General features: G+C 35.9%; 1 protein-coding gene across 11 annotated transcripts in view; it reads left to right on the forward strand.

Annotated features, from left to right (window-relative positions):
- The window catches only part of MAGI2 (membrane associated guanylate kinase, WW and PDZ domain containing 2), a 722,750-nt gene that overhangs the window by 213,004 nt on the left and 483,135 nt on the right, over positions 1–26,611 (forward strand). For all 11 annotated transcript variants that reach the window (XM_039383531.1, XM_039383530.1, XM_027730044.2 and 8 more), the window contains exon 2: positions 4,601–4,717. In XM_039383531.1, the coding sequence (XP_039239465.1) occupies positions 4,601–4,717 (117 nt within the window). The remainder of the gene's footprint in view (positions 1–4,600; positions 4,718–26,611) is intronic.

Below are 26,611 nucleotides of genomic sequence, written 5' to 3' on the forward strand. Positions count from 1 at the left end.
AACTTGAGCTGTTGTCAGATGTCCATGGAGCCATACCATAGTATGGATATAAAGCTCCAGGTACCACCTGAGTAAATACCTGAGATGAGACTCTCCAGTAGAATAGTCCTGCTGAAGCTAGTGAAAGCCTTGTCATTCAAGGCTTTTGACTTCGCCAAATATATGGCTTATATTTACAGTCAGAAATGGAAATTTGTTGAAAACAAAGGGAGATCCAAACTGATGCAGGTCAGGCAGTGGAAGAGAGGAGGTATTTTATGCAGAAAGTTTATGAGCTTGTCTGCTTTCACAGGGTAACAATGCCAAGATATTACCTTTAATTTCCCCAGACACAGGTCATGTATAGATGCAAATATAGATCTAAAAGTCCTGCTTGCTTATAGATATTTCTAACCAGGAGTATTTATAGGAGCCAGGGAGCTGAAATCTTTTACATTTTATTACCAGCAAATAAAATATCTAAGGCAAATTATTCTTGGCTGAGATGCAATTGACTGTACTGTTAAAAAGCAATTTATCCCACCACATTTTAACAAGACAGTTCACTGAAAGGTTATGATACAAGATGAGAAACTACTAATGGATGAATACTCAGAAGTGTTTGTTGAAAAGTTATAACCATAAAAATTTGTTAAGAGTAAGACAAATTATTTAGAACTAACACTGAGGGAACAACAAGAGGAATGTTTGTGTTTAGAATTAGTCCTTCATGGAAAATAAAATACAAGAGTAGACTCCAGCTGCAGCATCGCTGGGTTACCAAATAGGAACTTACAAAATAACAGTTACAATATTTAGGGCTAGAGAAAACTATAAACCTTTATCCCTGCTATTTTCTTGGAAATGGCAGTTATCTTCTTCAGTTTTGAATCCTCTAATGAGCTACAAAGTGTTCGCCTGTGTATTCTTTATTGTATTTTTTTTTTTGGACTTTGATTGGACTTTGATTTTATACTAGATTTTATAAAGGGGAGGAGACTTGACAAATGCATTAAAACACCGTAAAAAGATATACTTTACTCATTAAATTCATAAGTATAACATCCAAACAGAGCATTTTTTAGTTCATCCAAGTATATCTAATTTTATAATATCTGGAATCAAATTCAGTCATGGGTATGAGTTTGCCATCATGATTGGTAGCTGTACCTAAACCAGACATACATTATGCAAGAGATCATTACTGAAAGTATTTAATTCACGTCCTATCTTTCCCAGCTAGCAAAGCAAAGGGATTCATTGGAGTGAAATGAAACTGAAACAGTGCACAGGCCTCAATCCAGCAAAAAGAAAAAAAAAATAGAAGCCCTGCATGGCTGCAAGCCAGTGCATGCTCCATCACACAGTTGTCAGCCTCCTCTCATGGCAGTGGCCAAAGAACCCTTTAAATTATGGTCTCTGGGTTGGGTTTCTAAAGCTTGAGCTGTATAATTCCTCTGACACACTTCAGTGCTTCCTTTTGCTGTCACATGTGGTGAGCAGGATGTGGCCTTGGTGGGCTCCTTCTCTCTGAGCTCCATCTCATGAGCCACTGTGCGTTTGTGCCACGGTGCCATGGGCACTCGTGGTCCCTGAGCATCATTCTGAACTGCTCTACTGTGGGCTGCCTGGGAATGATAGAAATGAAGGGGGTTAGGTTCATGTCAGGAATTTTTCAATGTCTCAACAGTTTTCAATGTACTGCAAAAAGAGAAAATAAAGGGATATTGAGTTGTATAGAAACCAAGTCAGAAACCAACTGGATTGGATGGGATCACTCAGTGGTAGTCACTGTCTGTAAAAACACTTTCTCCCTGTTTCTTTTTCTATGAACTTACTGACAGTGCCATGAAGTTTCTTCTTTCCCTCCAAAGTAAACCAAATGATACTATTTTCTGTCTCTTATTTTCATCCTTTTCGAGGACATAATCCTATTATTATTACTCATTCTTTATTTATACAGTCTGTAACATAAGCTGTAATTCACTGATGCTAAATCAAGGCTGGTTTACGTACTTGCAATTCACTATATTTTTCTTACAAAAAGTCTTATGGCCCCATAATTGCACATACAAAATGTTGTTCTGATTGTACTTTCAGGATCAAAGGATCAGGCTGCTCCAAAGTTCAAGTATTATAAATAGCACGAAAGCACATCTGGAGTCAGATGTGCTTTTAAAAAGCATCAGGTAAATCTACAAGGTTTTTTAGGGGAGAAAGGCAGAATGACAGTTGGAAGGATGAACTAAAGATAAAAACTACTCTTCAGGACTCTAGAACTATTTTTTTTTTTTTTAAATATCCAGAAGGAAAAAGTTATACATTGTTATACCAGACTAAAAAAAAGGGTAACTTATGCCCAAAGAATTGAAAAACACCAGTTAGTTCAGAAAACAGAATGACTTTTGAAGAAGAAAATTTGTCTGTAGTTCATCTGACTGCTCTTTAAAATTGACTTTGCTAATCTTACAGTATATACTCAGATATTAGGAAAAAATCATATTTTTTCCATTGTGCTTGGAAGCTGGTAAGTTTTTTTTTTCTCTGCACCATGTACTGGTTTTATTTCTGTTAGAAACTTGCTTTTGAATCTGCATGTAACAAATGCAGGGCTGTAGGCATCTCCTGCTGTAAATATATGATTTTGTACTCCAGTTTGGAATATGCAATGTGCCAAAAATATCAGGTGACTTTTTATGAAGTGCTTAGGAGGTTTTAGTGCATTCATTACACATGGTGAACTAAATGAACTAAATGGCTTTGTTTGAAGCAAAAGGCTGTAAATAAAAAATGCACTCTGAGAGTCAGAAATCTGTGTAGGTTCCTAAAGTTACTTACATTATAAGTTGAGTGATTCAGGTTTGTGTCAGTGGGCAGGCTACAGCTGTTGTTCTCGAGCTGGCATTTTCTGAGGCTGCCAGAAAGCATCTGCATCACTGGGCATGTTCTGTATATTAGAGCAAGAAGAGCAAGAGCTGCAGGACCTTTACTCTCTGCAGCCGATCAGAAAGGACAGTGGATTCGGAGCATCTGTCTGCAGCCTCCTCTAGCCCTTGCCTTGCCTCCTCTGAAATCTCTCAAGAATTAGCAGGAGTAAGGATGGTCTGGTCTGCAATCCGAGCCCACTGCTCTAAACAGTGTTAGTGGTACAAAGTAGTAGACTAAGTGGCTCAACTGGGATCCTTGAAGAACAGAGATCCATATGGAAGTTCTCAGCCTCTGGGAACTGGGCTTGCAGGTATTTCTTTTTATCTGTTATGAGCTGGGGTGCACTTTTTTTTCCCCCTTTTGATTATGAAATTTCAGCGGTTTTTTGCCTTTAGCTAAAGATGAGAGAAATTATTTATGAGCTTTTTATAAACCTGGAACAAAAGGTTTTGAAGTTATTGACAAAGAACAGCAATAATAAGATTATGGACTTGTAATTGGCAGATAAATAGGAATAGCTGTAAGGAGAAATGTATTTTCATTTATAACCATTTGTGCTCTGCAGTGACTTTCAAATAATCAGGTAGGAATGTTCTATGTTCCTTTTTACAGGAAAATCTTTATATAGTCTAAGTTGGTAAGGCTTTTGGCAGAGGGTTCAATAGCAAATGCCATTTGAAAAATGTTTTAAGGTTGAATGTGTGAAGCAACAAGTTAGGGATCTATCTGCTTGCAATTTTTCATCTCGGGATTATATGTCAGAACTCAGAGTAGTAATGATTTTCTATATTTTTGTAATGTCAGAATATCAGAGAGGGAAGAAATTGAGTTATGTATAGACTTTTTCTTTATAATTATAAATGTGATCCATATTCAGTATGAAAAGAAATGAAGAGGAACTATATCAGGAGATGCTTATTAATTGTGTTGGATTAGATTTGTAGATATGCCTTTCATAGTGGAACACGATACACCAGTCATTGGCTAAACAGTAGTTTAAATTGTTTTGTCCTAAAGTTATAGTAAAAGTGGCAAATACAGCTTTTTAACTCAATTTTTTCCATATTTGCAGTTCTATGCTGAGTTGTTGTATTACTAATGACTCTTTTTGGTGGTGGAAATAAAATTTGAACCCTTGTTTCCGATAATATCTCCTTCAGATGTGAGGTCTATTAGAAACATTTATATGATCATTGAGTACAACCACATTTTATTCTGGTTACACATGGACTGAAAACACTGAACATTGCAGAGACATTTTGAACCAGGATTTTTTCTTTAATAAGCAGGTGGGAAATTGGCACAAGGACATGGGAAACATAATACCCAATAATGTATTATACCTAATAATGTATTATTTAGATACATACGTAGGTAATTATATAATAACAATATGTTCAAGTTTTGGGCAGAGGAAAAATTGAAACTCTGTCTATAATCCTATATGTATTTTCTGAACTGTAAAGATGTAGCTAGTTATTTTTCATTAACTGTTTTTAAACTTTACAGTTATCAATAGTTAATAATATAGTACCAACTTCATACCTTACCCAGAAAGCTCTTTGTGCTTCTGTCCTTCATCGTTACAGAAACATGAAGGAAAATGAGCCACAAAGACTTCACAAGTGATTCATTGCTTCCATCAAGGCAATATAATTTTAAATCATGCTTTCATTTGTCTTTTCCCTGACAGGAGGCATTGTTGATAAGGACCTTCGTCACTACCTCAATTTACGGTTCCAGAAAGGCTCGGTGGACCATGAGCTCCAGCAGATCATAAGAGACAATCTCTACCTCCGCACAGTGCCATGTAAGTAGGGTGGAGATGAACAAATCTGTTTTCTTAGTGGCAACAGGCTATCTGAATTAATACTGCTGAGGCCATTTGCAAGGTGTGAAGAGGTGGTTCTGTAGCAGTCTTCCTGTAAATAGGTTTGTGGCTTGGTTCATGTCTTCTGCATTATTGCTGAGAAAATCAACCATGTATTGCCGAATTAATTTCTGAAGAAGTGTTTCAAAGTTGTAGTTCTCATAAACACTGGCTCTAGAATAATAATAATCTTATTTCTTCTGCAGTTCTAGAAAGCAAAACTTTAAAGAAAAAAAGAAAAACGGTTTGCTTTTTTGAAATTTAAGCAGTTTGCTTAAATTGATGTCCAACAGAGGGAGTTTGATCTACCTCATATTTCACAGTATTGTAGATAATATAATACTATAATGGGATTTAGAATGCAATGGGGCAACAGAGGAAGCATGTAAACTAGGAGATTTTGTTTGTGTGTAACAGGCATTGAAATGAAAGTAAATACTGTCTTGCATACATGTTTGTCTGTTGCTGCATATGTCAATGGTATCTATATCCAAAATATTCTGAAACCTCGAGAATCGTTTTTTTCTGTTGACAGTATTCACCTATTTTGACAGTAGACATGGAATTAAGCAGAGTCACGTAAGCCATGTCCGACTGTCAGGGCCATGACTTTCAGAACAGATCTACTTGTCTGACAGGCAGTATATCATTTAAAATGGACTGAAGTTCCGTTGCTCTTCCCTCATAAAATAATTGCTTAGTAGACATAAAATGGGTCTTCTTGTTTTGACCAAAAAAAAAAAAAAAAGGGTGCACTTTTGAACTTAAAGGCTTGACAGAGGAATGATAGGCAGAGGAAGGTATACTGAGTAAGTGTCTGTGCTATTTATATGGTAATGAATGGATGCTCTTTGAAAGCTGAGTTGTTGTGAATGCTACTGTAGGTTTTTTCTTTCATAACGTTAAAGAACGGAGCTTTGAAAAGATCCACCTAAAAAAAGATGTTCAAGTGTTTCCTTTTTTTTTTGGAAGCTGATGATAAAAAAATATAAATTCTTAATTTCAGGAGTTCCATTTGCAACTGATTAGAAAGGAAGGTGGAGAACATTTAAAAATTATTATCTGTCTGCAGAAAATCAAAAATCAAAAACATTATGTGAGATTTATTATGAGTTAAGTTTGTCTGAAAATGCTGAGAAACATCACAGCTGAAGTGGAAATGCAAGTACAAATAAATTTTGAGATTAAATCCCACTTCTAAGAATGTCTGGAAGGGTCATTAGCATAAGAGTATACTTATTATAACCCCAGTAATGCTCATTAGTGCCAGAGATCCAGGATAAAAAAGAAGCAAAATCCAACAGTATTGCAACTACTGCACACATGTAACAGATATTGTTGGCAATATGGGCACGAGGAGGAGTTTTTGGCATTTTTTTTTAAATCAAGGCAATGATAAAATGTTCTGATTTGTCAAGTAAAACACAGTACTCACAGAAGCAAATTTGTCATTTAAAAAATATCACTACAACCATGAAGACTACAGTTTGAAACCTATAAACAATATAATTAATTTTAAAAAGTTAATAATAACTGTCTGCTGTGGCTAATCCATCTTCCGTTCATTTTATGTGGTTAAATTCTTAGCTCATTATTTTATTATGTTATGGCCATATTTAACTAAGTAAAAACTACATTTTTAAGTATATTATAGTGTTGCAGATGACAACTGCTGAATTTCTAGGTAAGCTGACGTGTTCTTGGAGAGTTGAGGACTCTTCAGCAGTGGTGGTAGAAAAAAAATAGTCCCTAACTGGCATTTTTTTAAAAAATTTTCTTGAAAATCCTAGAAAAGTAATCCTTCTGAAATGTGGGTATTTTAAAATAAATAAATTATCAAATACAGACAGGGTGATGTGTAATTAGCTAAAGAATTTTCCATTATCAGATAAATAAAAAGGACACCATCACATAGTTTGCAACCTAGATTTCCCCTCAACCATAATTGTGATGAAGCTTTTTTTAATGCAATTTTACTCTATCTCCAGAATTCATGTTTAGGAGGGAAAAGTTCTCAACTGATTTCTTATTTTCATATAACTTAAATAATTTTTTTAATCAAAAACTTACTTTTCAAGGGTACAGGTGTTCAAAATTTTCTCCTTTGGGAATTTTTTTTTAAGGTCTGTACATAGTCTAAGAGTACTGGTTATCTGTCCTAACACTGTACTTTACAACTGGTAGGGAAATTTCTTTAGTATGCAGTGGTAATATTTAACTGACTATACCGTTGCCCACAAGTTCAATTAATGGGTGCAGCCTAACCATGAATTTATTACAAATCTTGCAACACTTGCCAACACAGCAAAAGCAGCACTCAATTTGTTCACGTTCTTGTGCAGAAAAGTAGAGAGAGAAAACCAACTGCAGGCAGCATAGCCTTTATTTCCGATGACAAAGTTGTAACACAAAGAGGGGGAAAAAAATGAAAGATAGGTGGCAACCTTTTCCCTTTAAAAGCACATTTACAATCTTTCCTCTATTATAGAAGTTTAATTGCCAGTGAAACCATAAGAACCTTTATAGAGAGTACTCAACCTTGAGTTTTTACTGTGCATTGCTTTCTGTTCAGGCTGGCAGTGCAGTGGACATGACCACTGGTTTCTCAGCCTTCTAGGTCAGACTAAGTCATTCTTTCACTTACATTAAATGAGTGAGTATTCTCTATGAAACTAGGAAGCAGAGCTCTAAATCCATACCTGTTTTACATTAGAATAAGCCAATTTGAGTTAGAACAGCTGAACTGGTATTTACTAGAAGCTAGATAAGGTTGGGGCTTGTATCCAAGCCTGGCAATGTTCAGGGCCAGGCTGGATAAGGCCTTGAGCAACCTGGTCTAGTGGGAGGTGTTCTGCCCATACTGGGGGGGGGGGTGGGTTTGGGACTAGATGATCTTTAAAGTCACTTCAACCCCTTAACATTCTATATTTCAGTGATTCTAAATAAGAATTTGAGTTGTCTGTTATACAAGTGCACATCCCTGTGTGCTCCAGAGAATGGATGGGCCAGAAACACATGACATGAGGATAATGAATCAATTCTGCCTCTGGAATTTGTAGCCTCTGTGGATGGGATGAATTGGTTGGGTTTGTGATCCTTTACATTTCTCTATTTTTGCTAATGCAGTGCCCCTTTCTACTAAATTAGAAATGACCATGTAACCCCAAGAATCAAATGCTGCCTTCCACAAGGGGTCACAGTTCTCAGTGACATACAAAATTGATTTTCCCTGCATTGCCAACAGGAATTACATACGTGTATCCCAGGGTAGGACGTGTGATTGTATTTGCAGCAGTCAAGATACAGACATTAACAAGACAGTTCTGGGGGAAAGAAAAGTTCACAATTTTCCAAATTCAGAAGACCTAGCTGAAGTTTATCTCATGCATTTTCTTCTCCTTTTTCAGCTTTGTGGGATTTTAGCAGTTTTCATTTCCTAAACTTATTCGTGAAGTTATTAAGAAGCACTAACCATTGAAGCTGTCCTACAGAAAAGTAGGCATGATAAAAATAATAGCTGTTAAACACAGGTTAGCAGTACCTGACACTATCCATCCAAGTCCAGGGATCTGGAGAAAGACCATGAAATACATGTAGGACTCTGAATGCTACAGGCTGACAACAACTTAGTTATGTTACCTCTTGTGCTTGGTAGTGCTCTTTGCAAACTGCAGTTGCCATGTGGGCAAGCAGCTTTCCGGTCCTCACTAATGTGAGAAGAGAGAGCTCTAACTTTGTGTCATTACAAGAATAAAGCTTTGAGGAGAGTACATCACAGGAAAGCAGTTTTGGTAGTGACAGTCATGGTCAGACCTGTCTCCTTTGATATGTCCTTCAAGCACTTGCAAATTCCATTTCTTTAAGAGCTGGCAAAATAGTGTATCTGTGGTTGAAAATAGAATCTCTGTATGCTTCCTTCCCAGATAGGGAATATAAAATGATAGTGGAAAACATTTTGATTAAAGAGCACTTTAAAAAGTCAAACAATGACAAGCTGATCATTAAAGTAAAAATTCATCTATTAATTTGAAGAGATGCTCATTGATATCCTCTGGAATATGACCTCAAATCTACAGTAGCTCAGATTAGTTAGTCTATCCTGCTGCCTCGATGGAAGGTGCAGCCCATAAACGCATTCTTCACAGTGAAAATATGAAATAATAATAATAATAATAACAATAACAACAATAATAGTAATAAAGTTATGGGGATGAGTATGTTTCTTTCCTAGTTTTTGCATTTAGAAAAAAATTAATGATGTAAGAATGGAGAGGAGTGGGTTTGTGGCTCAGGCTTAGTGCACTGGATATTGCAGTATTACTAGTAACACAGAAGCTGGAGGAAGGATGGTTTGTTTAAAAGATTCGTCAGCAGAAGAGAAAAAAAGGTTAAATTTGTGACTCAGCCACATGCTATATGTGAGTGACCACAGGCAAGAAATGGAGTCATTACATACAGCAGTTCCCCATGTACCAAATTGTGATAACAAATCCCCTTTTTGCTTAGTTTACTTATTGATGTTATGGGTGCTCTGTATTAGGTGAATATAATTAACACACTGGACTGCAAATATTAATTCTATGAACACTTCATAATATTTTTCCTTTCTGCTGTGACTTCTTTTTTTTTCCCATCTTCTGGGCATATTTAGATTTGTGGGTCATTTTGAGTCAATTTAAATAAGAGCCTCATTTTCAAATATAATTTTGTTCTATTGTGTTTTAGTATAATCTGGTCAATATACAAATTTAACCTACGTGCTGAAGTGTTGTCTGTGTACTGTTGAAATGCTATATATTACAACATGCTTCTGCTTATTGTCTAGCCTGCTTCCCAGAAACAAAAGTACATGCAGTGATATTTTTTTTCTAGTGTTGGTTTTATTTGTCATATACAACAAAGGTAGCACCATTAGCTTGTATTTCTGTGATACTGAAGTCAATAAAATGTGTTTCTACTTGAAGCCTTCAGGGAATTCAGTTCACACTTTCAGACCTGATGAAATCTCCACGTACAAAACAAAGCAAAACAAACAAGGTCGTTCCTTCTGTCAGAGAAGTGTATTACATTGGGAAACCATAAGTCATTCATAGCCTGCTTCATGGGTAGCAATAAGAAGTAAAGAACTTGTGGGGCTATGGGAGGCTTTGCTCTCCTGGTGATAGGTGTTGTCATAGTTTATATTCCTTCGAATACATTTTATATTAGTCACAATAATGAGTAAATTCTGAATGAAACCCCTATTACATATCCAGATTTTCTTCTGAGGTTTCTGATTTCCATGTTGTGGAGAGTTGCAGAAGTCAAGTGGGCAGTAACTATATACTGGTTGAGGGTATCCCTAATTAAGAAGCTCTCTTTGCATAACTCTGCTGATCTGAATAAGGATGTGAGATATATTTGACTAATCCATGTTTGGACAAATATGAAGCCTTTCAAATATTTTTTTGAAAAATAGTTTTTTCCTTTTCTAAGAACTATATAGCCAAGAACATTCAAAGGGGAATGTGTGAAACAGACTTGCCAATGGTTTCATATATTTATCTTACAAGGTTGTTCAGTGGAAAGTATCTTACAAGAGAGATTGTCAGTTAAAGATCTGCCTGTTTGGCATCATACAGAACTGTTGTTAGTATAAAATAACCTGTGCTTAGCACACCAAACTGCCACAAAATGTCTGCATCACTGGAACTAACAGCACCTAAGTTTAATGACTACTTTATTCTTCAAGACAGTGTTAGCTATTGCTTCAACTTTGATGGTTCAGAATAGAGCAGTGCAGAGCTCTAGGAAAATGTTTTTCTTGTGTATCTAATGAAGCACACCTCCAATGTGTATTAGAGTGGAATCATTGGCAAACATATTCAGCCTTTTTGGTATCTCAAGGAAAATTAGATCAAAAGAGTTAATTATGTGAATTGAGGGCCCCACTGTGCTACACTGCAGCACAGCCACATGTACCAAAAGATGAGGAGGAGGTTGCTGCTTCAAATAACTGACAGCCTAAATAGAAGAGGCAAAGATCAATTGACAAATAAACACAGGGACAGTGCCTGAATTGTCCTGCCTGAGGTAGAGCGGTGGTCAAACCGGTGCCTGTGGACCTTGCTTTCTTTTCCACTGCTACATTCAATGTTCCTAATAACCCGCTGGAAATGTACCCAGTACAGTGACCTGTTTCTCTGAAGATGCTGGGAATGTCTGGTTAAATGAGTTTGGCTTATGCATCTTTCCATGTGCTGTCCTGGGAGCTTTTGTCTGTTTCAGAGCAGGGTGGTAAAAGCTGCAATCAGCACTGTGCTACCTCTCCATCAGTGGGTACAGAGCATCTTTAGGCTGCATTGCCATCAGGAGGAAGCAGTGGATGAAAAGGAAAAAAAGCAAAAAATAATTTTTAGGATTTATTTATCAAAGTAAATTATGATTTTTATTTTAGTTAAGGTCTAGGGTAAACACATGGCCAAACTATGTCTACAACGAGCAATGCTGATGGAAAATACTGTACTGTTTGTTAGTTATGAGAGGGAAAAAGAACATTATACCTTCTTTTCTCAGAAATTTCTCAGTTCTACATATTGGGAGCATTGACTATTGTCTATTCTGTGACTAAATACTCAAAATAACAGGTATTCAAAGAAAAGAAATACTGTTCAGGATGAAGGGGGGAAGGAACGTGTCTGATGTAGTATAATGCAGTATGAAGTGATAATAGATGTAACAAAATGAAGAGCAGTAGTTGTGTACCACTTCTGATATTAGAGGTTGAATGTTCCATAAAGATTCTATGAAGACATTAAACTGTTTTTATTGGCTGTACTGTTACAACAGTATCTGTTTCTCAGAGATCCTTGCACCCAGATCACATCTGTAAGAAACTGAGGCTGCTAATTCTGTCCTCTCCTCCCATTCTTTCTCTGCTTTCTCCTCCCTTAAACATCATGCTTTTCTCTCCCATTTTCAAAACCAAATAATCCAAAAGCAGTAAATATTTTTAATAATGCAGTGCCAATATAAATTATTTGTCTAACAAGTAACCTAATGCCTTGCCCACTGGAGAGTTGATATATAGCAGTGAAAAAAGGGTAAGAAAAAGTTCTGAAATTTCAAACCCAATTTTTTTAAAGCAGTTTTCCTACAAAAGAATATCACATATGTTCCTTATTCGATGTTAACTGGCTTGTGATTTAGAGAGTTCTGAATTCTTGAAGAGCTCTTAGAATCCATGGAATCGCCTGTCATTTAATGATTTTGTCTCTGGCAAGCAGCTGAGGTTATTTATTTGTGATATAACATATGTATAATAGCAGATGAGAGTTAAGTTACTATATTGTGCTGGTTGTCCCCAGGAATTGATCCATTTTTATTTAAACTTTGAGGAGGCTTTCTAGTGTTCCAAAATGGGTTCTTTAACTCACATGATACCAAAAAGACAAAGGATAGTGGCAGTTTTACACGAATTTTGATGACAGCACTAATCTTACTGATTGCTTAAGAACTATCAGGAAACTAGAGGGGCAATAGCATGAATCTGATGAAGTACCTTGTCTCAGCAGAACAAGAATAGCAAATAACAGAAGAGGCCACAAATAACTTCTTTCACAAGCATAAGTCATAGTTCCTGACTAGCCTCAAGCAGCTCGAAGTTTGGGTAGAGGCTGTATCTCCCTATGACAATAGGCTTTTTTAACCTGAAGGCCTTAGATGTATTATTGACCTTTCTCCTTAAATAACCAAAGTATCTTAGAAATCCTGAGAGTAACAAACATGATGAACAAAACTTGCAGCATTATTGAATGTAAGCATTCCTATGATTTCTAAACCATTTTTTATTTCGTACATGAACTTTCTGAATCACCTTCTTGATGTTAAAAGATTTAGAAATTTATCTTCTAGATAGGTCAGAAATTCGATTTTTTTCTTGATGTAAGCTGAGATACTTTAAACTGTCTTCTCTCAGCTGTAGAAGATAAACTGTCAGAGATACAGGATAATATTTACTTGGAGATTTTCATCTGAAGAACAACTGAACAGAGACCACGGAGCACCAACAGCTGCTGTTAGAAATTCAGAACAACATCAACAAAAGAAAAAGAGTTGTGTAAAAAAATCAATATTCTGAATTGGGTGACCAATTAAGCTACTAAATCCATACTTGCATCGTTGAATAAAAAGGTCCAGTATCAATTTTGGCAGGATGTGCTTCTTTTGTTTTTCTCTTCTGGGATTCTCATCTACAATCACAACAAAAGCAAAGCAGTGGAAGTGATGGTGGACGTCCTTGGGAATAGATCATCTGGTGCATACTGAGCATTTATATGAATTGTTAAGCAATTGGCCGAGTTCACTGAATAACCAACTCACATTTATGTCTCTGAAGTGCTCCTGTGGTTCAGTGGTATCCTCACACCAACCTGGAACCCAGGTCCTTGCTGGTTTGGACACTGTGCAACCAAATCCCCTCCTTTGAAAAGGTCACGACTACATTACATTAATGATATTATTATATAACTCAGACTGCTTTAGACCTTTTTTCAAGATTGAAGATTTTTTCACACCCACACATTTAGAGAAGAAGGCACCATTCATATTTTCTGTGCCTTATGTAAAAAAGAAAGAAATTCAAATCTTCTGTGCGTAGTAAGCCAGGGTCAGTGGGCTAGTGCCTCTAGTGGCACCATGGTTTTGATTCAAGAGTAGCCTGGCTAAATAAATCCCTTTGAGAAGAAAAAAAATTAGACAATTAAGATTACAGAGGTGCTTTTAAACATCTGAAGAGTGAATAAAGCTTTGATTTCACCAGTAGGGTTGACATTAATTTATAATTTATTGGCGGAAAACTGTTATGAGGAAACTCCTTTTCTGCAAGTCCTTTTCTTTTTATTTTCCTGTATCCTGAGGATACTGCTGTCCTGGTTTTGTACCCTGACAGTTTGTCAAAACTTTATATTTCTCCTGTATCTTCAGGTTTTGATTCTACTCAATGCATTTTTCTTTTTCCAATGTATTACTGTTATTAACATATCAGCCTTCTGAGTAGCTATCAGTCTAATATGGATTATTCAAATAATTCTGTCAATTTTATTTCAGCAAGTCTGAATAGAGAAAATTTCTTACTTTGGAGATGGGAGAAGTATATTTTGGTTAAAAAAATAATAATAATAATGCAGAGGTTCCGTACTGGAAAAATTGCTAACAGGGAGAAGAGAAACACCCCACTCCATATGACTAAATCCTGGCCAACTCCCTACTCAGAAAGCTGTATTTTGGTGTCTGACCCTGAGATGAGCTCAGTTGGTCAGAGGTGGTGCTAATAACACCAGAGTTGTGGGTTTGATCCCTGTATGGGCCATTCACTTGAACTTGATGATCCTTGTAGGTCCCTTCCAACTCAGAATATTCTGTGTTTCTGTGACACTAAGCCTTCAATAACTGGTCAGAGAAAGGAAACTTATGACTTCAGGCTGCATGTTTGACACAGGTTGCAGAAGGTGGCTTTCACTGAAGCTGATGCTTAGGGCGTGGAACTCTAGTCCGTACAATAAGCAAGGCACTTTCCCAAATATACTTAAAGTTTTATGTCCTCTAGATAAGCTCGTACAGCTGCCTTCTCACGGATGGGATAAAAGTCAGGCTGGTTTCATGTTTTCTGTTTCTCTCTTCTACATCCTGTGAGGAGATGGTGAAAGGTACAGCTGAGTAGTGAGTCATTCTACTATTTAGGGTTTCATTCAAGGGATATGTGAAATGTAATGTTCCCCATCTATTACCAAAGTCAAAGATTATTCCCCACCCTGTGCATCATGTAGAATGAGGCTAGCTATAATATATATTATCTAATCTTTAGTTTATCTTTATGTGCTTCAAAAATAATGATAATTTCCTATGGTGCTTCAAAACTTGCCATGAGATCATCAGTCACTTTTATCTATAATGCAAATATGTCTGTACTTGTACTATGGATTGGGCACCAACTCACTACTATTTAAATACAACAGTTAAAATTGTACTTACTCAGAAACATGGCAGTTGGAGCCAGAAACAATTTAGTAATCTGGATTTTAAAGCTGTCAGAGAATAGTTGTCATTCTGGTTTTGTACTTTATAATACAACGTCCTGGAAGAGAGTGATGAATTTTGGAGTAAATCCTTCCTTTCATCGTCTTCGCAAAAAGAGAGCATCTAATTACTCCTTTCCTGTCATTATCCTCAATTTGCATCTCCCAACTCTGATACGTCTGGTGGGCTTTTGCAAAGATTTTTACTTTTCAAAATCTTCTGAGTAAGATGCAGGATTATTTCTGGCCTGGATCATAGCTGTTCAATCTGAACTGGAGAAAGCAAGTTGAAAAAAACCCAGCATATCTAAGGGATTCGATGGTGACCTTGCTTCCCCTAGCTTCCACGTTTTTCAAACAGTATTAGCAGTCGATGTGGCTCTGTGTTCCTAAGAGCTTTTTTGCCTACTCAGTTGAGGAAAGTATCCAAGCTCTAAGTTTTGAAGAATTTCTTTCTGTTAAGAAATTCCTACTTTATTTAAATTCTTTTAAAATTCTGAAAAAGCAGTAAAATCTAAAAGAAAAGAGAAGGCTTCTGCAAGATGCAAATATATTGTCTCTCTTTGTCCCTATTTTATTAAATGTGGAAGACTTGAGCAACAATAATAAACATGAGAAAATGTTAGTTCTTGTATAATCCTCCATTAGCATCATAAAAGAGAATTCGGAATAAAGATTAAAGGTTTGTTTTTTAAAAAGAAAAAGGTTACAGATTTAAGTTCTCTCTTCTACAAAAGAAGAAAACTTGAAAGAAGATGAACATAAAGGAAAATTGAAAATATAAAGTAGATGGGTTTGTTACAAATACAAGTGTCTTTTCTTCTGATATTTTGTGTCCATCAGGCAGTGGAGAGGCCTGAAATGCAGACACATCATGAGAAAAACTGAAGTGGGGCTTTGTTCTTTAGCTCAGTACAGACCTTGGAATTCACAATGCCATTTTTCAATTACGATTTTATGCAGTGGGCAGTATGCACACATATCAACATTTCCATAACACTGCAATACTATTTCTTCTTTTGGTAACTTTAGGTCAGGTGAAGCTAATTAATACTTAAAAATATAAAGATTCCAGCTGAAATTCTAGAAATAAAGTTGCAATGTTTTGTACTGAAGGAACAACCCTTACAGAGTTGCCTTTCAGGGTCATGGGTAAAGCTCAGAAATAATACATTAAACATTTACGTACCACGTATATCACTTTCATTTTAAAAAAACAAAACTCCCCTTATAAATTCCTCACAGCTCATTGGTCACTGCAGCCTTCTAATGGTAGTTTTCACTGAGTTTGGAAACATGGAAGGGTTGCTGAGGGCGTGTGTTTAACTGCACTATGGCCAGAGGCCAGACCATGCTCTTGTAGAAAGGCAGGAGCCTTCCTGACTTGGGCAAGAGCTTCTTGAGGACCACAGCATTGCTGCCATTGTTAAGGACAGGTTATGTCATAGACTGCAGTGCAAAGTGCAATAACTGATCTTTTACTCTGCTTTGGAAATGTCTGTGCTCATAAACAGTTACCAAAACTAGGCAAAAGCTGAATTTTGAGAGGACAGTGATGGGTTTGGAGAGACAGTAAGCTCTGAGCAAAAAATGCATCTCCTATCCTCCCATGGAGTGACACCTTGCAGGTCTCAGGGTATATGACACAATATTAGACCATGTGGTAGTCATCTGTGAAGCCATTTAGGTGGTGAAGGGAACATCAAAGGTAACTTCAGAAGATAAATTTATAAAGGATTGTGTGATAAATTGAAAACTTTCTACAGTTTCCTGATTTTTGTTAATATTCAATCTGAAACCAGACAATTGTTTTCGACTGAAGATCACCTCAAATCCAGTTAAAAATATCCATGTAGTTAAAAAGAATTTATTTCATTCCTTGAAGCCTTTTCTAAAGTGATTACTATTTATTTACCCGTTTCTGCTCCAACCAATCTTAAAGGAAGGAAGAAAACTACTACCTTATCTGGCTTAAGCAGTAAAAATAAACCGTAAGTCACTTGAGGGATAATTTTAACCTACTAGGTAAGACCATAAGCAAAATTACATAGGAAATGTACAGAGGAACAGTCATAACTTGGAGCACAGTTTTTACTGCTCGAGTGAAATATCATCATAAACTTTCATTGAGTTGAAGTGAGAATTAATTTCATTCTCTATGTCCCTGGTAGAATTTTGTTAAATTACTGCAGGCCTTAACTTTCTGCGTGATGGAAAATAATGCACCACTTCCCCAGACAATACAGTGAGTTTTATAGCAGCTTAATTTTCTTTCATTATGTGGTTCCATGTAGGACCTATAAAGATGTGATCTGCACAACACTAACAATCCTTCAAAGTTAAAGCTTGAACAGATCAATGTCTTTGGGTCCATTACGCTCAAAGCACAAAGCACATCACGTTGATGGCCAGAAGGATTAATAAAGGTGTAAGACTACACAGAAATAAGAAATCCATGAGTAATTATGGAAATAGACTCAATCTCATTATTCCAGAAGTCATACACAGGAGGCCCTGAGTGCTCTGGCACTGTGTTCTTTCAGTCCACTTTTATTCTGGTGCAGGATCATGGCACAAGGTTGAAAATGTATTTTCTTCCTGTGAGGTGCTCTAGCAGAGGTGCTATAAATGTGTTTATAGAAACTGCTTCTAATTTAGTGCTGTATAAGTACAGAAGGAGGAGAGAAGGGGGATCTTGAGAGAGAGAGAGAGAGGAACATTTAAAATGGATTAGTCTGTATTTTGGTTCAAATCATCACTGTGCAGAGCTGCTCTGTTCCACGTGAATGGTGTACTGTCCCTGTTCAGACAGTATTGTGCAGTACTGCAGCATGTGACAGACAGAGAAATATGTGGTCAAATGTAGTCTCTGTGGTACTGTAGTCTCCTTTCATATCTCAATTCTCCTTTCATATCCCATAGAGAAACCACACAAAATATGGGAACACAATTTCCTTGGCCAATATGGGCTGTCCAAATCAACAACACCATCCTAACCATTTCAAAGTGATGGCTGTGTCTGTTGTAGAAAAAACTCATAGAGATGAATAGAAAATAGTGACCCTGTAGACTGGTGGGAAGTGATTGCTTTCCCTCCATTTCCACTTACAAAAACATATGATGTAGTTAAATGTTCCATTAGCTTTCTCTCCACTACTCCATCCATCTCTTAGAGCAGTGTACTTCCAACCTTATTTTCCAATGACATGTGCTTCCAAGTTTGAGATGAGAAAACTGATTCTGAATGATATAGCCAATTTTCACTTCAGGAAGCTGAAGAATATTGCAACATCTTGGCAAATATTCTTCTGCAGCTATTGCATCAAAGCAAAATTTAAAATATGTCCCTTAGCACACATATAGTTTTCTGGGGTTTTTTTGTTTGGTGGTTCTTGGGTTTTTCTGTGGTGGTTCTTTTTTCATGTTCTGTGTAGTATAATGTAAAAGATTGGGAGTCAGAATTTTGGTTGTTTTCTCCTCGTCCTTGGTTATATTCAGGATTCTGGCAGCTGCTTTGTTAAACAGTGACCATATATTTCTCTTTCTGTGTCACTGAAAATCTCGAGCAGAAGAAAACAGTCACAGCCCTATAGCGTGAGAGAGACTAGCAGTAAAGAGAATTCACCTTCCTGTCGCTCTCCAGCTTCACAAATGAGTTCTGCAATAGCATAGGGAAGAGATGAGTATAGATAACCAGTCTTCTCTAACTTCAGGGGTTCACTCATCAAGGCCAGAAGTACATGAGCATTAGGAGAATAACTCACCTATTCATTCTCTGCAGGCAGCATGAGCACCAATATCACTCTGGTAAGAATTTGGACTTTCTTTGCCATCCACAGAGGCAAGGATTTGGTTCTCTATATGTCACTGTACCAGTAACACTGCAATAAGACTATTGATTGGATAGAATTCTGCTGTCATGTGTTATTCTGCTATCGTGTATTGTTCGTGCATAACACTTGAACAATGGGTCAGGATCCTTCAAAATATTTCAGATGAGTAATGCCATGAAAGTAGAAGTAATTGTTCTTAGAGCTGTTTGGTGATTTGAGGAAGCAGTCTATTTTACATGAATGCAAAGAAAAGAAGCTGGCAACTAAATAAACTACTTCTTAATTCTTAATTTTCTTTTCGTTTTCATCTGTTTTATTTTTTCTCCTATATTGTACTGATCAAATGAAAATTCAGTGCATAGCAACTAAAGCATGCATAACAATTCTATTTCTTTTTTAAGAGGCTGAATTTTCTGTTTATCCCCTGGTGCTTCAATCTGTGTAAATTTATATTAATTATGATGTATGTTGCTGCCTATTCATACCGCTTGTAGTTATTGCATTCATACATGTTGAGTGAATGCAATGCCTACATGGATTGCAGAGGTGAAGGGATCCATACTTGGCCCTTGGTGGGCCACACATGGCATCCTGTAAGATCAAGGTCTAAAGCGTAGGACTCTCAAGGATGTTGGTGGAAGAGGGGACTTGGAGCATGTCAAAAGCTGTACCTGACTGATATAGCAGCTGAATTAGGACTGCAGGTAGAACTCTTCTCATCCTCTTTTGGAACATATTCTGTACGATGAATTTTAAGTTAGGACTCTTAAGAGTTTCCATTATTCTGAATATACACCAGCAACCAATTGTCCGCTGATGTCAGTCAGTATAATTTCATTACTGTTGGGAATTTTCAGAAATCAACACTGTTTCAGGCTTAACCCTTTTATGATAACTAGGAAACATCAAGTTCCTTTTCCAAATGATTACCAAATGCAAACAGCTCTCTAGATGTTATGATATAGATTGGCACAAAAAGCTTTGTTCATTGTTGAGCTGAATATGTTCCTGAAATATCAAAATAATTAAATTGGTAGTTTTGTAGTATTCTTCTGTAGAGATTTCTAGATTGCTTTGCTCTCCCAAATTACTAAAGAAATTAGCTAAAAGTTTAATTGTAGGACTGTGAAAGCTTGCAAATGTGAAAACCAGGAGCTTTATTGTTTTCTTTAAATAATGTGGTGTTATTGTCATTTGCATAGTTTAAAAAAACAAGAAACAAACAAAACCCATTCCTCACCCTCAGGTTTAAGTTAAGAAAACTGTTTTCATTCATTTTTATGGTTTTGAAATAATTCACTTTTGCAGGCTAATTTTGCAGTGTAGTAAAGATTGTTGTAATTGCTGCCTAGGAAGGGATACCTTTACCAAGGTTATTTCTGTCACTTCTCCTCATTTATTTATTTAATCTTTACCTCTGAAAATAAATGTCATGTTATGGCTTAAGCACTGTTATAAGCAATAGCATGCCTGAGTGCAGCTGTAATTGAGGATCTACCTATTCTTCCCTTTACAAAATTGGATGAAGTCTTCACAGTTAAACCCAGGTGCACCAATCACAGCTGAAAAAAATGGCAGGGTGAAAAAGTGCGATTCTGTGTGGTCTCATTTTCATAAACATTATTTTGACTGGGCTGTTTCAGCCCATATGTGCTTCTGTGAATAGAAGCAGAGAAGACCATGAGCTAGCACTGTTCACATAGGCAAGAGGAATTAATTTCCTTGAAAGAAAGAACAGTATATGTTGGAGGGACACAATGTGTTTTTAAGACAAGAGAAGCAAGATCATGTTTTATCTTATCATTCTGAAGAAATCAGGGATAAACCAAGACATTTTAAGGAGCAAATGTAAGTCACAGGATTCAATTACTTCAGTGATGATTTTTGGACTACAGTGACATTTGTAGAAAAGAAATTCAAGCTGTTCCAGGTATTTTCGCAACAGCACAAGCAGGGTCAAAAGAAACAGGTGAGAGTGAGCCAGGACAACAGCTTGGTAAAGAAGACCAGACTAAGGACAGAGGGGAGGAAAAAGAGAATGGGAAAACATAGAAAGAGTTGTCAGTGATGGATGATGAGATAGAGAGGAGAGTCAACTATTGAGATCTGATCTCTTTCTGGAGATTCAGAAGCTGTGTAAACAGCCTTTTGGTCAGAGGGAGCGTTGAATTATACCTTTTAGACTAAAAAGGACAATAAGTTGAGAGGTAGAAAATAGGTTGCAGCATGGCTTTTGCAGTCAGTAGGGTGTGACAGGTTGAGGAGCACAGAAAAGAGTGTGAAATGAGCAATCCAGGAAGGATAATCCTGGCTAATGGAGTTTGAATAGGGCTTGGCTGTAAGTGGCAACAACAAGGAAACAGGTAGAAGGGAACATGGAGACAATCAGAAGGAGTAGGGCAGATACAGGAGAAAGACTTCAAAACAGAAAGAGTGAAGAATCACCAAATAATAATATCATTAAGGTTGGAAAAGATCTTTAAGATCATCAAGTCCAATCATCAACCTGGCACCACCACCATGTTAACCACTAAATCATGTTTTCAAGTGCGGTATCCACAGATTTTTGAACACTTCCAGGGATAGTGTACACTTGCACTGGTTTATGCTGATTTTCTGCTTAAGAACACAGAATTGCAAGTGTGTGAGACAAGGCTGTGGAGTCTTGTGGGCATGAGGTTCTCTAAGGTAAATGAAAGAAAAAGGGTATATTTTTCACAAGACTGATTGAGATGGCAAACTTGTGAGGGAAATATTGTGTCACAGGACCATTAAAAATTGTATTATAATAAAAATAAGAAAGGACATGAATTAAAACTACTAAACTAGGACATTTTCTAATTTTTTAGTGCTATGGTTTACAGGTGTAATAATTTTCTTCTGTCATAACTTACAGTGTAGAGGTAGTCATACAACATTTTTTATTTTTTTTTTCCTCCCAGGGTATAATAACATCTTAAGGGGGATAAAAAATATTTAGATTTTTATCTTCCTTTGCTCCTGCTTATAGAACTGGCAACACTAAAGAGTACTCTGGAAAAAAAGTTTTCAAACTCGCTTTAATGTAAAGTAACTACAGCTTTCAGTAAATATGAACACTGAAATGATTTCTTAGTAGAAAGCCAAGTACTGCTTTAAATATTAGAAGAAAAAATTTAGTTGGCCTTCTCGGGGAGACTGTCTGCCCATAAATTTACACTTTTTTTCAAATCTTTAATTAGTTTTATGCAATTATTCAGATGTTATTGAAGGAAAGAAAAAATAATAAAATATGTGTTGGCAGTTGCAGCTACAAGTCTTGAGTGATACAGAAAACAAAAATAAAGATTCTGAAAAAGTAGAAGCTTGCTTAGAGCATATTTAGCCCAGTGTTCATAAAATGGAGATTATGTTGTTTATTTACAGTAGCTGTGTAAAGCTTATGTGAGTCATGAAATAATTAATAACATGTGAGAGAACTAGTTCATGATCTTTGTGCCAAGCAGGCATTTATGTACCAGCTGGGAAAGCAAGTAGCATTTTTTAGAAAAATACAGTGGAGCTATGGTAAAAGAAAAGAACAATAATTAATATTTTCTGCTGTCAGTTGATGTGGATTATGCTCTTTTAATCTCAAACATTTCTCCAGGGTTTCTGTTAAACTCAGAAGCACTTGAAATACATTTTGAGTGATGGGGTAGCTCAGAAAAACATTGCAATGGTATGTTGGTTAAAATGAGAGATGTTTTTGTGCAAGTGATAGTGTGAACTGAGCTTTCAAGGAGTTTTCTCCACACAGCAGCACTACACAGTGTTCCTTACCAAAAAATGTCCGTGGACTGTCTTACAGTCAGAGGTGCTCAGACATGTCCTGGTTCCATACAGCTCTTGCAAGGAATCAGAAATAACTCCAAAGTCTGCAAGAGGGAAAAGAGTGAGAAATAGGCAATGTCCCCTATGAGAGATGAGATGGTTTTAACCAAATTGTTGCAGTAGAGGAGACTACTGATACAGAGAAAACCTCTGTGTTTATTTTATCTTTAGAGACTTAGAACTTTCTAGATTAGCTGAATATTTACAACAAAATCAGTCTTGAATCTTATTTATTAGCTGGCATTCCCCTTTGGTTTTATGTGTCTCTATTTTACTTGACTCAATTTATTTGCATTTGAGCAAAGTAAGAATGTACATAGGAATAGTTTCTTGGCTAATTTTTTTTTTTCAATAAGTATTTTTAATCTCACCTTCACTAGTTGTAGCCAGGAGCTTCTAACAACTTCCTATTAGTGACATATCAGAAGACCCAAAAGAAGAATATTCTTGAAAAGATATTTTTATGTTCAGTTTAGTCACATAATAACTTTACTGTACCAAGGGTGTGCAAATTAACAGATAGTGAAATGACTTAAGCGTGTTTAATTTAATTTACTTTAAACATGAATAAATGATCATGAATGTGATGGTTTCTGTTATTGGCAAGATGCAAGCAACAGTTTACTACAAGAAAGATAGTTAAAGCAGGAGCAAATCGAGATATGCTGGTTTCAAACGCAGAGAATGAAACACAAATTTTACCAAGCTTCATGAGATTTTATGCTAAATCTGGCCATATGTGCTGTAGGAAATTAAGGTTATCCTGTGGTTAGAAGTAAAAATTGTTTAGGGTTAAAAAAGTATCTGCTTCATTTTAGATGTCTCTTGTTTCCTGTGTGACCTTAATAAAGTCACTAAACTTTTACTGCAAAATTAATTTATTCATATACAAACCAAGAGAAATAACAGCCTTTGAAATTTTCTTGTGAAGGCAGATTAATGAAGATTCATAAAATTATTTCATATCACCAAGTGCAGTGTGAAATGGAACATGCCATCAAGTTAAATATATTTAGTTAGTATTGTCAAAATCAGTCTAAAAAATTACTCAGATCAGAAAAAAAAAACATTCCCAGGTAGATTTCAATTAATGACATATTACTACAGTCAGTCATTTCAGGTTTTGTTTCCACCCTCTCTCTGTAAAAATTCCTCACTACATGTTTTAGTATGTCACAATATGTATGCTCTGAAACCCTTGAGCAGGGGATTTTTGTTAAACCCTAAATTTCTAAGATTTCATAACATTGTGGGAGGATCGGGATATTTATTTTTTTTTTAATCTAAACCCATGATTTTTATTTTCATGGTTATGTTTAATAAACATATGATTTCATATCTTTCAGGAGGGAGAACATTTATTGAGAAAAATGCTAAAACATTCCTTATATGAGTTATCTCCTCAACTTCAAGGTACCCTTATGCCATGAAGACAGTCTTGGGGGAGAAGGTATTTTAGCCTCTATGACTTAGTTATTTAGATTATTTTTCATGTAAAGATGGTGAAAAAAAGATAAAAATAAAAATAAATCAACCTTTCTAGACTCATTATCCAAATATGGGACTTTAAATACAGATCTAGATCCATTAAGAATCTGTAGGTCAATATTAGTTTTAGCTAGTAGAAGTTCGGTTAAATGGAATTTCTGCAGTACATTTGACTGAGGTCCAGTTCTTACCTGTTACTCAATTGTGAGTTGAAGATTTGCAATTAAATTTGCTGATTGTAAGCTTGTTATAGGTCTTAGAGGATTTCTTCTGCAGCTCAGAGTATCTCTGATTATTATTATTTAATTTCTTATCATTTTAAATATGTAAACAGAGGTTGACAGAAATGTTAGAAGTGTTATGACCTACTGTGTTCATTGCCCTGAAAACTGTTTTGTGAAGTATCTTGTTATTGTCACTTTCACATTCAAGCACAACTTATATGGACAAAAAACATTCTTGTTTCTTTTTGATAATTTGTATTGGAAATAATGCTTATTCTGTAGATAAAAACATCTCTAGTTGGGCTATGACACAAAAAGCATTGTAGCTAACACAGTTAGTGACTTAGATGTCAAGGTCTTCAGTTACACATTTATACCATAGACATTTTTCTAGGAGAAAGTAACAGCTAAGAAAAATGTGAAGTATCATTTCAGTGGTGTACCACATATATGTGTGAATTAAGCTCCAAACATCCATTTTCAGATAATGTCTCATAGCTTTCAATTCGGTAAACACTGTATAAATAGTGTTTTGATCAATGAGGTAAGAAAAATGCCATTCACTTCCACAAAGAAAGTTTGCCTTTCATTTTTTTCCAGTTTCATTTTCTCCTTTTATAATAGAAGATAAGAGTGTGTGACTCAACTGAACACAAAGAAAACAAAAACAGTTTGAAGCAAACAAAGAACAAAAAAGCAAAATCAGGCTGAAGGACACTTTTACAAATAAGCATGAAAGCAAGTACATGCATGTTAACACATTAAAGTGTATACTTTTATTATATAGGTTTTATTCAAAGATGATGTTCTTTCTGGAAGAAGTAAGGAGCTATATTAAGTCAGTTAACCTGGGAAATTTCATAGCCAGGGGGTTGGAGCTTTTGTAAGATGAATATGTAAAGCCATCCAGAATTTTCTTCCAGGCAAAGGCAAGAGAAAATCAGAGAAAGATTTAATGTTTAAATACTCTAAAAAAATATTAGGAGTAAGTGAAGAATCTACAAGGAACAGGAAAGACAGTTATCAGATAAGAAAGTATGCTCTGTTCTAGTGGTTGGAAAGAAAGATTGAGAAAAAATGAAGGTGAACTAGACCTTCTGGAGAACAAAACAAAAAAGTAGATCTTTTTACCACCTAAGTAGAAATGAAATAAGGAAAGAAGAAAGGCAGTTCATTAGGAGGGGGTGATTAGGATTAGGTATACTCCAAACAAAAGAGGTCAGTAAGGATCGTTTAGAACCTAGACATGAGGGGAAAAGAACTACTGAGAAAGTGTGTAAATATTAATATAGAGCTCATTTTAGGAGAAAAAAAACTTTCAGGAATTTTTTTTTATTTTCTCAACTCTATAAAAAGCAAAACTTTAAAATAATTTTGAGATGATGAAAAAGCAAAGTCAGAGAGATGAATGGAAAATGGGGCAAAATACAGCAAGACTTTCATAAAGGGCTAAAAAGGTCAAACCAATCTGATAGTTCTTTGATGGAATTATTGATTTTATCAGCTGAGGAAGTGCACCATACAACTAATCAGTCGGTAATTCATTGTGATGTTTGGTATGGAGAGATGAGGAGTAAAGTTGCTATGTAGTAGATTGATACATAAGAGGAGTTTTAGTCACCCTCTATAGAAAGATTCAGGAATGAATACCAAAGTAATAAAGAGAAATATTTAAGGTAAAAGAGGTTAAAGAAATGGTTAAAAACTGAATATGAATCATTAAGCCTGTAAATTAATGGCACTTTTGAAAATCTGATGGGTTTTGGTTTTAAGGGAGCAAATTGAAACTAATTTTAAATATATGAATGAAGCTACGTTGTATTTTCGCTATGATTGTAAGCTGGACTTGTTGTCAGAAGGAATATCTTTCTAGCTGTTGTCTCCTATCCTGTACGAGATACAGCCATTCATCTTCAATGATGTGTTTGTGTGCCATTGCTCCAGGACTGGGGCCAATCCCAGGACTGGGATTCTTCCTGATATGAGTTTATGTTTTAGTCCAGATTAGCAAAGTTTGTCAGTATATGCTTCAGTCCCACTGAAGTCGTGAGTTATTGAATTTAATTACTAAAACATATATCTCTGTATAAAGAAATACTTGAAGAAAGAAACTATGTCATTATTTTGTTTAAACCTGGATATAGATAATTCCACTGATGTTTTAACACTATAAAGATAGAACTTTATCTGAGGAACAATGGAAGATTTCTCAGCCCTTCTTAAAAAAAGCTTTTCCTCAAATCTAATTCACAGTTTTGTGATTGTCATCAGTTTGTGCCAAGCAACAAAACAGTGATGATGTTGATCCATGATATATAGCCATTATTATCAGAAGTGTGTCTCCTTGAGCTAGGTCTTTATATGCTGATATGATATGTGCAG

The sequence above is a fragment of the Pipra filicauda genome, unplaced genomic scaffold, assembly GCF_003945595.2.
Source record: "Pipra filicauda isolate LSUMZ 115617 unplaced genomic scaffold, ASM394559v2 scaffold314_size1190085_pilon, whole genome shotgun sequence".
Lineage (NCBI taxonomy): Eukaryota > Metazoa > Chordata > Aves > Passeriformes > Pipridae > Pipra > Pipra filicauda.